Genomic DNA, 13,961 nt, shown 5'->3' on the forward strand with positions numbered 1-13,961 from the left:
ATTTTATTTTCCTCTCCCTGAAAGCGTTAAAGCGTAGGCAGACATTAAAGCCAAGTCCCTGCCATAGAACAGACGATAAATGTCGATTACACTTCTGGCCAATAAACAAGAGAACTTCTACTAAATGCTCGATGTGCTGCATAAGTCCCATTAAATGCATGGCGAATACAATACTACGTAAGCGAGCAAAAGTTTCATCACTGACAAATTGAAGGCAGTTTGCTTATGTCGTGGGAAATACAATGCGACAACCAAACAGATTCGACCGAAATAAATCTACGCTCCGAGCTCTGTGTCCGTAACGAGCCAAAGTGGCCCAAATGCGGATTTATGCCCCGCTCAATGATAAATTGAATTTCACTCAAAATTAACTGTAAGCCAGGACAAGGAACGTGCTGGGCCAGGAGAGGAAAAATGTTTGCCACATATGCGGCCTATAAAATGTGACAAGGAAACTAACGAAGGACTCGGCGCTCGTGTGGCTTTGGCTAAAACAACACACACAGGCAAACTAGCGACCGCAGCCTCTGAATGAAATTAGGCCAAAAACCCAGGCAGCCACTTGGCTTGACAATTGCCTAAGCATATTTGTCATTTGATTGATTTATTCTGCAGGGCCAACAACAGCTGCCATTAGGTTGGCCAAGATTGTTTGTTATTTGTTTGCTTTTGCCTTCGCATTTTCCTCTCTTTGTTCCTACCGGGGCCTTCTGCTAAGGCGCTTTTGTCAAATCAAGTCTTCATCGCTTTCATTAGACCCCAGATTTCCATAATTTAACAGGGCCCCAATACTAAATCTACATTTTCTTGTAAGCTTTGGTGGATCGGATCGTCACGAAGAATCTTTTTCGTGCTATCCACTTGCGATCTATGCAGATCCCTAAAAAAGGCTTAGACATTTATATTATAAGACTAATTTTTAAGCGGTTATTAGGAATTTTTTTTAGATATGAGTATTTTGATGGATATGTATTTTTTATACTTTAATATAAATAATTAAAGGGCATTTTTAATTATTTATATTAAAGTATAAAAACAGATTTTTTTGAATTAAAAAATCCGAAAAATGTGTGACTATATCTCTTATCCTAATATACGTTTAGCACTGGATTTCCAGTCCCGATTTAAAAGTAAACATGTTTAAAGTTGTAACATGAGGCTTTGAGATGAAAAAATGGTTTTCCCTTCAGGGGCTCAAAGAATTTTAAAAAACAAACGAAAATCGTTAAGAGGTGTAACCAATTATTTTCCATTGCTTATTTGAATTTAGGTTAAGAATGTAATTAAACCGTGATCATTTCTTAAGAAAGGCTTAATACTACCTCTCAACTTTTTTTTGCCCTCAGTGTAAATGAGATGAATCGAACACTTCTACCGGCATGCAGGGCAGGTTCATTAGGGGTTTTCACAAAGTTCACAGTAGTGTTGCAGGTGGTGGTGGTTGGTGGTGGGACTACATTTTGGTGACTTTGCGTAACAGCAGTTCAGGTGCTAGATTCTCGCTCTTGGAGGTCGGAGTTGGAGGCACTCACCTGTGGAGTAGTGCGGCAGAGGCGCATCGCCGGTGGCGATGCAGCCGCCATAGGAGAAGTGGTGACTGCTGGATCCGGTGCCGGAGACCACGGCTATTTCGTCCAGCTCATGGCCGGGCGAGGTGCCGGCGGATACCAGGCGGGTGGAGGAGGTCGCCGAGTTGCCCTGCGAATTCTTGCGTCCACGTAGCGAGAGCACCAGCCTTTTGGCTGTGGACATGCCCCCGATTGCCGTTGCTTGGCCGCCGATCCCTGTTCCCTGCACCCAGTGCTCTCCACTTTTACTCCTGCAATGGCAATGGAAGACGGAAAAATGTTAAATGGAAATGCGAAACTTTTTCAATATTCCCATGGCGTTTGGGCGCCTCGGCTGCCTTCGCTATTTATTTCGTTAATAATTTAGAACACAGCTTCAAAAGATATGATAATTTCTGCACAGCAACACAGAGGGAAGCACAACGACGACGGAGGGGGAAGGCTTGGAATTTTCATTTTCATGCTTTGCCAGCTCAAGACAACGACGCAGACGGGGTGCTTCTTAAATTATGCAAATGCTTGCAATCAAGGCTAAAGAAATGCCACAAAACAACACACAAAAAACCAGAACGAAGAGAAAGAACATCGCACAAAATGATTGCGACATGGAAAATATGAATGAAAATATTAGCATACGAAGGGGATAGAGTAATGGCGCTGCGATTAATGGCTTAAGCATGAAACTAAAACCCCTTGAAAAGAGCGTTTAGCCTCGATGTTAACGTCGATGGAAATCGTAATAAATAAACAAGAAGTGTAAAGTCAGATACATTGAATAGAAATAAAACTAGCAAACTTTTTATAAGGAGCAAAAATATCCAATTAAACTAATAATATTAAAGTAAAGTATACTTTTTTTCCTTAATCGACTCTGCAGGGTACACATTTATATCTTGAATAAAGGTCATCACTAACTTCGGCGTCTATTTGTAATGGATATAGTAAGTAAAAACATGAACTAAGACATATAACATAAACCATTATACACAAAGCATTCAAATAATTAGAATAGTTTTGTTGGTAACTAAATTAAATGAATATTGGAATTATAACAAAGATATTTATCTTTAGAGAACTTAATTCATTTCTTTAAGTCTCTAAAAATGTCGAAATGTAGTCGTTTTGTAATAATTACAAGGGTATATAAAGTTCGGCTTGCCGAATTTGACTTATTTTTTTTTACAAAATTGGCCAATTGTAATATAATGAGGCCTGCTAAAATATGTCAGAGCAAACAACCGACTAAAAGCACTAGATTCTCTATGACATTTTGTTTTTTTTCAGGATTTCAGCCTAAAGCCGCTTAGACCAAAAAAAACAGGCGCAAAGCAAATGATAGACACGAAGACAGGCAGACTTAAACCCCAATGCATACATACCGAAAACCAAAAAAGGAGACCCTTCCTTTGCCTTTTCCTTATCATTTTAATATTTAATAAGCAATGCGCAGAAGGAAAGTGCGAGAAACTCGAATGAAATGGGGAGGGCGGGGAACTCAACTCAACAGCGACTCTAAATATTCAGTTGAGTGTAAACTTGATAAGTTGTCTCTCCGGCAAATGTACGGCATATGTTGGCTGTGGAGGGCGTCGTTGTGAGCAGAATGGGTAATGCATATTATTCTATTTCGATATTTACATATTATGCCACTTTAAATGCCTTCGCTGGCTTTAAACTCTTTTCGTAAATGCCTTTTGACTGGGCGTATACGTAATACCCCACACACACTTCGGAAAAAAAAGCACAGTTACACACATTCAACTTTCCTTTCGGATACGTGACGAATAACAAATTTGTGGGATTTTGCAGCATTTTGATTGAATGTTGTCGTCGCTGCGGGAAAACTCACAGAAAATTGGTAAGGGAAGGGAAAACGAGATCCAAATACAAATATGATTTATGAGCCGCAGCCTGCAAGCCAATCGCATGTGGAAAGGACTAACTGCAGATGTTGCACAAACACAAACGAGAAAAATCGGATATGGATAGATGTGTAAGAACTTGTGCTTGACTTATTTCACATCCGGTTCCAAATGCTCCAGTCCCATGATTATGGAAAGGCGATCAACATTATGAGCCAGCACTATGTGCAAGATTTTCTTTACTTTTTGGCAAAAACCAGCCAATGATTTTGACGTAGGTAACAAGTAAACAAAAATTCCTGCTGATTGCACTACTACCACATATTTTCCCCTACAACCAACATGGCGGATGAGTAATATTAAAAAAAGTTTATATAGTTTACAAATTAAAAAGGTTTTTGTTATTACTGAACTTGTTTTCGGGCTTAGGCTAAAAAAATGCTCTATAGATGGTTTTCATAATATTCAGCTACAAAAATTTAACAAACGCGCTTAGTCGCAAATTAAATAAGCTTGCAAAGTAAATACATTTTCAAATGTTCTTTTACTGCAAAACCAAAAATATACATGATTTTGTATTATTTTGTGGAAATAATCTGTTTAAAAATACTGACAGTATTCTTTAACGTTGAACGATAAAAGAATACAAACGAGTGTCACAGGCTCTCAGACAAAGAAGAAAATATCTCATTTCAATAAACTCCCTAAAATCATCTTAAATATGCAAATTGACATTTTTAACACTATTTATCTTGTTTAATTAAATATTGGCATAAAATTTTCGAGCTTAAGCCCAAAAAGTTGATATTTGGCCTCCTGGATCAAACTGGAAGCATTAGAATACTAAATTGACCTAAACAAATTCAATATTTAAGAATATTAAGAATTCTTTAATTAATTTAAAACAATTTCAATGTTCAAGATAACAACAATACCCTTTAATTTTATTCACTTGATCAAAGGAGGTAAAATGTAGGTTAATTTATTTTACGAACATTTATTTAAGTGATTCTGTGCGAGAAATATTTTCTTTACCAAGTCATCAAAGATAATTGGCCTTAGGATCACATATTCAATTTTTCTTTATTCCCCTAACCGCCAGGTGAAAATAGGCAAATTTCCTTACATCTATCCAGTATTCTGTTTTCCTTGGCAAAACCCAAAGGGCAATCAAGTGTTGCCAAAATCTACGTAAACATGAAAATTGCCAGGGAAACCCAAACTAAAAACTTTCAAATCCCAAAAAGAGAGAACATTTTATGACAGGAAAAAAGAAAGAAAACGGAGGAAAAGCTGATAGCAGGGGGCTTGGAGATCTCGGGCAATTGTTTGCATTGTGCAAGTGTCAACAGCATTTGCAATTCCGTTGCAATTTTTAGCATCTTTTCGAGCTTTGGCTGCAAAGTAACCCAAAATGTGGAGTAAAAATTGCATTTCTTCTGTCCTTTCACCACCTCACATGCCATTTTCTCTTCCTAGTTTGCTGTGAAAATATGGTAATTCCCTGCTATAGAAGGTGGAAAACAATTTTCACACTATTCTCAATTCGCTTGCTCCCATTGGAATTTTAGCCAATATTGTTACAACCGCATCTGTTATGCATATAGACTTTATAAATATAATATATACTTGTGGGTAAATACAATTGAAATTGCATATATCTGCGCAAATACGAATCAAATTTTCGTGTCAAAATGGTTTTTGCCAAGGCTGACAGCATTTAATGGCCCTTTGTGCGATTTGAGCTGAACCAGCAAGAAATAACAAGCTTTTGTTTTTAGCTAATTAATACAACCCCCCTTGAAATAATCCCCAAGACCGGGAACCCACTGACACCCCGTTCATTTGTCCGGCTCACATTGCAAAAGACAGACAGCTTTGTGTATAAAAAATGAATCGCCATCAATCTCGCGCTCGCCCAAAAACATTTGCAGGATAAAGTAGCGGACTGGCAAAAAAGGTTACTAATTAGAGCCAAGAGTCGCGATTCTGCGCCAACACAAAAAGGAAACTACTCTATGAAGCTTCGCTAGAAAATTTCCCATGCTGATTCTGAATGTGATTATACCCTTTGCAAGGGAACATAGCATCTGATTAAGCCAAGTTCGCATTTGTCACACGAATGTGACAGCATCGAGGATGAAAAGGACGAGACGGATGATGTGGGTGATGCGACGGAAACGCTGACAAGTTGCCATGGTCAAGTTGATGGAACGCGATCTCCCTCCACGAGAACGCTGGCCACAATTGACGCCCCTAATTGCACACTTCCATGGGAAAATACTAATGGAACCAAAACACATTCACAGAGAGGAAGCTCCATTTTCCCTGATAACTAAGGCGCTAATTAAATGTCTAAGGTAGGAGAAATTTGAATACCGAGTACAGTGCTAACGTCTTCGCTCTACTAATTTAAAATATGTGGTGCTTGTCTGTATTTTATTTAATTCCTTTATCTAAAAGAAAAATAATTGTTGATTATCAACATTTTACCTACGTAAGGTTATAATCAAAATAAGACATTGCTTAGTGCCCGGACTTAAAAAATAATGATAATAACTGTCGGATACTTAATTCATTTTGGCATTTTAATGGGTAGGGTAAAGGGCAGCCACAGTGCTGCGATATTCTCTCATCAAATCAAATTTACAGTGTAATGGTAAAATAATCAAGGAACATCCTGTTTAATTTAACATTTACAAATCATCCGAGAACAAAGCAAGTCAAGCACTAACGTGCTGTGTAACGCAACATATCAAAACTGATACACAGTCATGTAGCCAGGTTAAATAAAGTTGAAAATCGCATTTAATGCATAAGTAAATAATACTTGCCAATAATTCCCCATTTGCATTGAACTAAACTCTGCTCCACCCCGTTTGGGATATCGATATTACACCGACCATCCCCATCTCAATGGAACCCCTTTTGTGCAATTATTTCAGACTCGACTCGTTGCCACATTTGCCATGCAAATTAATGCAGCTGCATTCGCTGCTCCTCTACCAACGCCGATTTTATTGGGTTATTTCTTTTATTTTTATTTGCCTGTTATTATTGCGCTTTAATCTTATATCAATTTAAATTTTTTTCTCCTCGTTGTGTGCGTTTTATTGTTGCAATTATCGGCGGCCTCCCTTGTTGCCGCAAAACGTATAATTGAGCAATTTAATACGAAATTTAGCCATTTTCAAATGGGCATAGTTTTTGCATAGTTTTATTGTTGGTAATGTGTGCGCGCTCAAATATTTATTTGTAGCCAAGCTTTTGGTGTTTTAGTAATTCTATTACCACAGTATTTTGTTTCGCCCCTTTTCTAAAACTTTTGCACTCCCTCTTAACCCTTTTGGCTTTGGGCTACAACGCCACCAACAACAACACGGATCCACCTTCTCTTTGTGAGCGCAGTGGATCTTTCCCTGCATCTTTGTAACCGGGCAAACGTGGCGCACGAACTGCAATTTATAACTGCACATACGTGAGCAGTAAGCCAGCGGCACCACCCATTGAACCACCCTTTACGACCAAACTTCCACCTCTTTGCATTGCGAGCTGCTGCAGTTTAATCTTGCAACATATCTAGGTACTTTTCAACTTACATCGGTACTAAAATATCTTTTTATTGATAAAGTTTCAAATTAAAATTAATATGTACCTTAAATAGTGTAGTTAATAGAATACCTTTCCCAAGTTTTAAATTAAAACCACTTTAAACGTTCTGTCTAAGTTTATTATTATTATCTTGTACCTTGCATGCGGAAAACTAGTATCATTCGCATCTCCGTTTGAGACCCTGTGGCCCAAAAACATTTTGTTAGCTGCGCTTTAGCTCATACCAACGCTGCTGCCTTCGCCTTTGTGCAAGGTGCCCACATCCAGTTTTTCCCTTCCCGTTCGTCCCTCAAATCTTTATCCAACCCTCTGGTATCCAACACCCAAACCAACACTGATGGCGCTACAGTTTTTGTGATTCGACAGAGCGCAAATAAACAAAAGGGTCGCGGCGTTCCGTGCGAACAGCGGAAAAAGGAAAAACTAAATGAAAATGAAAAACAACTTGGAGTTAAGAAAGGGAACAGAAATGCCAGGCTTGTGTGTGGCTCCACATTCAGTTGCAGCTTCAGCTAAAGCTACGCCTTTAATGGAAGTTATTGTTTTGCACCGAACAAAAATAACAGTTCGCTTGGCTAAAAGTGTATACAAAAATGTATTAGGAAACACAAAATAAATCAAATTCATAAGGTTAAAGAGTCTGTAAAATATCGTAGAAAGATGATTTATTTCCCAGTAAAAAATTGGAGTTGGAAATAAGGTTTTTAAGAACTTTGTTAACAGATCTAATGAGATTTAAGATCCCCACGGAAAGTTCAGGTCAACTTTAAGGTATATGTGAATTCGCAAGCTAATTAATGTGCAAAAATACGTGCTTTATTTTCTCAGTGTGGCTGAAGATGTAGCTTTTGTTGCAACGGGGTTCTGCAACAAATTTGCTGGCACAGCAGGCGAAAATATGTGCCAGCACAGCAGCCACGAAGCAGTATAAAGCAGTGAAATTGTGAGGTGGTGTGCCATCGGGAAAGAAGAGATTGTGCAAGGATATTTCACTTTATTGGCAAAGTCGAAGATGGAATGCGCTTATGGTCGCAACCGGGACACAGGAGGGAAGTGCCAGCGACAAGTTATTGCCACGCCGGTATTCAACTTCAGCCGGTATCGTGGTTTATCGCCAACGAAACACCGAACTTACCCTGGCCAAAAGAATTTGCTTCCCATACATTTGGGCTCAAAGTTATAGCACAAAAGATGCGTTCCACTAGCTTGGCTTAATAGCCCGTTACATCATACAATATCAACATTAACAATGAGTTTCTGCCTTAATTTTTAGTCTCACTAACATTATTTGATATTAATTTATGATTTGACTTTGTTGATATGGAACTAGGCGTTCCACAATGAGCTATTTCATAACTACTTTGTGATGAACTTAAAAATATTGTAGTTTAAAAACAAGATTACTCGGTGCTATTGCCTTGACCACGACTATATCCATGGGAATTGCCATTGCGAGAGTGCCAGCCAGACGCATTCATCAGCTACCTGTGCACCTCAGCAATCGTCAATCTTTCGGGCGTCCTTCGCTTCTGCCTTTGAGTGACTGACAGGCTCTGATACCAACCTTTAGGCCCCTTGTGCTTGGCTTTAATTAAGCGTCCCATTTGCTCAGAAATTGCATCTGCAGCAGGTACACACAATTCGCTGAGGAAATATTTGCATTCCACGTATCCACTCAGCCTCTAAACGTTCGCGTTGCTCGGAAATCTTCGGCTTGGGGTTGAGGTCGAGTTTAAGGTGGCTTTTGAGATGTCATAAGCAGAAATCGCTTCTTGGACCCTCGAAAATTGCCGAGCTTAATTGGATGCAAAATTAACAGTTAAAGCATTTAGCGTAGCCAGCATGGTGGCAGCGTGTGTGGCTCAGGTGTCGTCATCGTCGACTGACTCTGGTTAGCCAAAAGCCACAAGACAGACAGGGAACAGAACTCACGCTTAAACCAAAATTTCACAAATTTCATTCTGGCCTTAGAAAAATTGGTTAACATATAACTGAGTGTTTTTGTATGCATTTAAAAGCGGTTTTCATCGTTTTCAAAACTTTCGAAGATTTAATAGCTGATAAAAATTTTATGAGTTCCATATTGCACAACTAAAGTATTCTTAAGCTCTTTATTCAAATTTGTATTTAGTAATGAAACTTAGGTACTTAATAAGGTAATTTAATAAAATATAATAAGGACCTAATCATTTTCTTGCAGGTACATATTAGCAAGTCTAGCAAAGTACCAATGGGCAATTAGGATAAGGATCTGCGCTTACATGATTATCACACAAGTTAAACTCAAAATGGGTATTCAAAATTCAATTAAGTTGTCACTGAAACAGAAAGCCTGTTTCTTGCTCTGGTTTTGAGCATATGGCCGTGTCAGTTTCCTGTCCCCATCACTGTCTCTTTCTGCATGCCAAAACATGCGTATCAAAACAATTGTCATCCATTTTGCTTGGGCTCTAGCTGGAAGTTGGAATCACTCCTCGGTTTAACCCCCTTGCAATTATGGCCCACTGACATGTGTTAACAGCCAGTCCCTTCAACTCCCTTCGTCCTGGTAACATCCTCCCTGTTTCGTTCAACATTTCCGCCAGATATTTTTGCCCATTTCCTGCAGCCTTTCAGCATGAAATCAATATGGGGAGAATGTGTGAGAGGTTAGTTCGGCCATCAACGCCTTGATTACTGCTGTCATATTATTTTCACACTTGAAATGCTGCCCGACTTGGCTCGTATATCATCGCCGTATGAATCGATCTGGCATCGGCTCTTGGTCATTATCAGCGCTAGCCATTATGTGACACTCTGCTGTCACTTTACATGCTGCAGGTCCTTGCGCGTCCCTCTCTAATATCCCGACATCCTTTCAGCTGTCAGCGTATGGCCATTCCCTTTTGTCCCCTTTGCGCCAAGGATTTTTAGATTTCAAACATAACGTGGAAATACGATCCACACAAAAACATGTAGTGCACAATTTTTATACCCTTGCAGAGGGTATTATAATTTTGGTCAAAAGTGTGCAACGCAGTGAAGGAGACATCTCCGACCCTATAAAGTATATATATTCTTGATCAGGATCACCTCCTGAGTTGATATAGCCATGTCCGTCTGTCCGTCTGTCCGTCTGTCTGTCCGTCTGTCTGTCCGTCTGTCCGTCTGTCTGTTTCTACGCAAACTAGTCTCTCAGTTTTAAAGCTATCGAACTGAAACTTTGCACACACCCTTCTTTCCTTTGCACGCAGTATATAAGTCGGAACGGAAGGGATCGGCCGACTATATCCTATAGCTGCCATATAACTGATTGATCGGAAATGCCATAACTTTGGTGTTTGTAAAGTAAGGAAGCTGGGACTTCCTATGGGTTTTATATTTGGCCAATCAATCCGACCTACCAAATTTCATAAGGATCGGCCGACTATATCCTATAGCTGCCATATAACTGAACGATTGGAAATGCCATAACTTTGGTGTTTTTAAAGTAAGAAAGTTGTGATTTTTTATGAGTATTAAGAATGCATCATATGAATAATTTTGGAGAATATAATTTACAGAGTATTCTGCAAGGGTATATCAACTTCGGCTTCGCCCGAAGTTAGCTTTCCTTTCTTTTTATACCCTTGCAGAGGGTATTATAATTTTGGTCAAAAGTGTGCAACGCAGTGAAGGAGACATTTCCGACCCTATAAAGTATATATATTCATGATCAGGATCACCTCCTGAGTTGATATAAGCATGTCCGTCTGTCCGTCTGTCCGTCTGTCTGTCCGTCTGTCCGTCTGTCTGTTTCTACGCGAACTAGTCTCTCAGTTTTAAAGATATCGAATTGAAACTTTGCACACACCCTTCTTTCCTTTGCACGCAGTATATAAGTCGGAACGGCCGGGATCGGCCGACTATATCCTATAGCTGCCATATAACTGAATGATCGGAAATGCCATTACTTTGGTGTTTGTAAAGTTAGGAAGTTGGGATTTTCTATGGGTTTTATATATGGCCAAACAATCCGACCTACCAAATTTCATAAGAATCGGCCGACTATATCCTATAGCTGCCATATAACTGATTGATCGGAAATGCCATAACTTTGGTGTTTGTTAAATTAGTTGGGATTTTCTATGTGTTTTATTTTTGGCCAATCAATCCGACCTACCAAATTTCATAAGGATCGGCCGACTATATCCTAAAGCTGCCATATAACTGAACGATAGGAAATTTCATAACTATAGTGTTTTTAAAATTAGGAAGTTGGGATTTTTTATGAGTATTAAGAATGCATCATATGAATAATTTTGGAGAATATAATTTACAGAATATTCTGCAAGGGTATATCAACTTCGGCTCCGCCCGAAGTTAGCTTTCCTTTCTTGTTTTTTATAAGACTGTACTCCCCTAGTTCTTAAAAATGAAATACGGTATAGTTGGCTTTGCTGAAAACATTAACTTCATACATCACCCACATAATTAACAAATTTGGGACACTACACATTACAAAATCAAAGATGAAGTTAACCATATATTCGATATTTTTGTTTGTTCTCTGCGGTGTCCTGGTAAGTGAAATAAATTACTTAAAATGGTAATAATTTTAAGGAATCCTAAACAATCCTAAGATGCCGGTCGAAATAATGACGAGGTCCGTGGAAGTCATAAGGTCCGATGAGCCGCAGATAGCGAATACTTCCCCGATTATACAACCCTTGCATATCAGGCGTAGGTCACGGGAACTTCCCGAAATGCCCATGGATCTGCCCACGAAGCATACCCCTTGCGACATGGACTCTAGGGGCACGCAGAGCTATGTGTTCGCTTTCCCCAACCATTGCATATGGGCTTTCAATAATCGGTACTTGAGCGAAGGCCACTATCGCATCTACAAAACTTATCAGTTGGAAGGTTTTTTTTTTGGTCAGTACTACGAGCGCCTAAAGCGTTACGAACTCGAGCCACATACCTATGATTTCAACACATAACTTTCACCTTTAGCACTATAATTAAATTAATAAAATTATAATTAAAGTCTTATGAACTACCAACATTTAAATTTATAATTTGGTTTTAATTGTATTATATTATATATTCACAACGGCTAGAATAAAACTGCAATAAAATGGGCTTAAACTGTATTTTCAGGATTTTTTTTTAGTAACTAGTTTAAATTTTAGTTCTATATGTAATTCTTAAAATCTGTAAAATATTATACATCAGCTAAAAAATTAGCCACAGGTCTTCCGCGTGACTGTCAATTGGGTTACGCTTTACATAAAAGGTGGGAATATAGTGCAAAATCTGGTATTTTTAGGTAATGACCTAAAAAAATGGATTTTGAAATAAAAAAAGTACTAATTGAATGCTGAAATGCTAATAAGGACGATTAAAGAGATTCATTAAACGTTTTCAGGCAATACTACAAGTTTTCGAAGCGCTACAAGATCGATCGACACAGTTGGGGATTTGCTTTAAACAATTTACTTGGATTGAGAGAATTCAAAAATTGTTATAAATTATTTAATTTTAAATATTATTAAAAAAATCACTTTCGAATCTTGTCATCTAGTTCTTAAGCAACTTACTATTTACTTTTTCAACACTATCAATCAAAGTGATGCAATGAACGACAACGCGATGTTTTGCTATAACTAGCTTCACGTTGCTTTTCATTTACAAACTTTCCATTTACAAGTCGATTTTCTAAGCATTTTCACATTCTGACAGGCATTAAATTCTGAATTCAATGCATGCGGAAATTTGATATTTTTAAAAGGAATTTTTTACGTTTGTCTTGGCAAAACAAAAAGAAATGTGCGTAACAACTGCTGTTCCATTTCCCACGACTCGAGCCAATCTGAAAACTTTTTTTGATGCCACAACTCCCAGAAATCGTTCAAAATTTTGTCATTATGACCACATTAATCGTTTCTCTGTTTTAATTGGACTCCGTTCATTTTCGTTGATGAAACATAATCAATCAATTTCATTCATTTGGGTGAAAGCAAATAAGGTGCAACGCCTTAAGTGAATTAGATGGCGTGTGTTTGTTGGGGGTTCGATTTTTATACCCGTTACTCGTAGAGTAAAAGGGTATATTGTATTCGTGCAAAAGTATGTAACAGCTAGAAGGAAGCGTTTCCGACCCTATAAAGTATATATATTCTTGATCAGGATCACTAGCCGAGTCGATCTAGCCATGTCCGTCTGTCCGTCTGTCCGTCTGTCTGTCCGTCTGTCTGTCTGTCTGTCTGTCTGTCTGTCTGTCTGTCTGTCTGTCTGTCCGTATGAACGCTGAGATCTCGGAAACTATAAAAGCTAGAAGATTGGCATTTTGCATGTAGATTTTAGAAGTTCCTACGCAGCGCAAGTTTGTTTCAAAATGGTGCCACGCCCCCTTTTACGCCCACAATCGCTTATATACGATTTTAAAAATTTAAATATTTCGGAAAAGTAAAAATGCAGTTTTATTGTGTTTATCAATACCTATCGAAACGTAGAAGAAATTTTTCAAATCGGACCATTCGTTAAAAAGTTATGCGTGATCAAAGTTTCTATCTCCATCTCCCTCGCACTCCCTTTACCTGAGTAACGGGTATCTGATAGTCGGGGCACCCGACTATAGCGTTCTCTCTTGTTATCTGCCAAATTCCTGGCTCGGATAACATTTGTGTGTAATTTGTAATTTTGCGGATCATCAATCAGCTGTCGTCAGCTGTCGAGCTGCGATTTGGTTCTGCGGATAAGCAAAATTAGAAGAAAACCGGGGTTCAGCTCTTGTTTCACTTTGATTTATCGATGACTTGGCAAAACAAAAAGTTTTCTTTTTAATTAAAGACTCTGCAAGAACTGTCCTTCTTTATGCAAAAATGTAGTTATTCATTGTGTTTGTATAAGCAGAAACCTTAATGCAATTGTACTTTATATAACTCCAGGTGTAACA

The 13,961-nt window shown here is 38.5% G+C and overlaps 2 protein-coding genes across 5 annotated transcripts in view; one reads left to right on the forward strand and one right to left on the reverse strand.

Moving 5' to 3' along the window:
* The window catches only part of LOC108044467 (cyclic nucleotide-gated cation channel beta-1), a 69,859-nt gene that overhangs the window by 41,387 nt on the left and 14,511 nt on the right, over positions 1-13,961 (reverse strand). For all 4 annotated transcript variants that reach the window (XM_044457449.1, XM_044457444.1, XM_044457453.1 and 1 more), the window contains exon 2: positions 1,533-1,819. In XM_044457449.1, coding sequence (XP_044313384.1) covers positions 1,533-1,752 — 220 coding nt within the window. In that variant the 5' untranslated portion in view covers positions 1,753-1,819. The remainder of the gene's footprint in view (positions 1-1,532; positions 1,820-13,961) is intronic.
* On the forward strand, positions 11,475-12,074 carry LOC108045926. Its single transcript, XM_017125419.1, has 2 exons — positions 11,475-11,583; positions 11,644-12,074. Exons 1-2 carry the CDS (start codon positions 11,533-11,535, stop codon positions 12,001-12,003), a joined length of 411 nt encoding a protein of 136 aa, XP_016980908.1. The 5' UTR covers positions 11,475-11,532; the 3' UTR covers positions 12,004-12,074.

This window comes from Drosophila rhopaloa, unplaced genomic scaffold (genome assembly GCF_018152115.1).
Source record: "Drosophila rhopaloa isolate 14029-0021.01 unplaced genomic scaffold, ASM1815211v1 contig_115, whole genome shotgun sequence".
Taxonomy (NCBI): Eukaryota; Metazoa; Arthropoda; class Insecta; order Diptera; family Drosophilidae; genus Drosophila; species Drosophila rhopaloa.

What these genes read in the sequence shown, in the direction of transcription:
- LOC108045926 (XM_017125419.1), top strand. Translation starts at nt 11,533, where the DNA reads ATGAAGTTAACCATATATTCGATATTTTTGTTTGTTCTCTGCGGTGTC. An exon ending in TTGTTCTCTGCGGTGTCCTG is followed by an intron (nt 11,584 to 11,643) that starts GTAAGTGAAATA and finishes AACAATCCTAAG; the next exon opens with ATGCCGGTCGAAATAATGAC.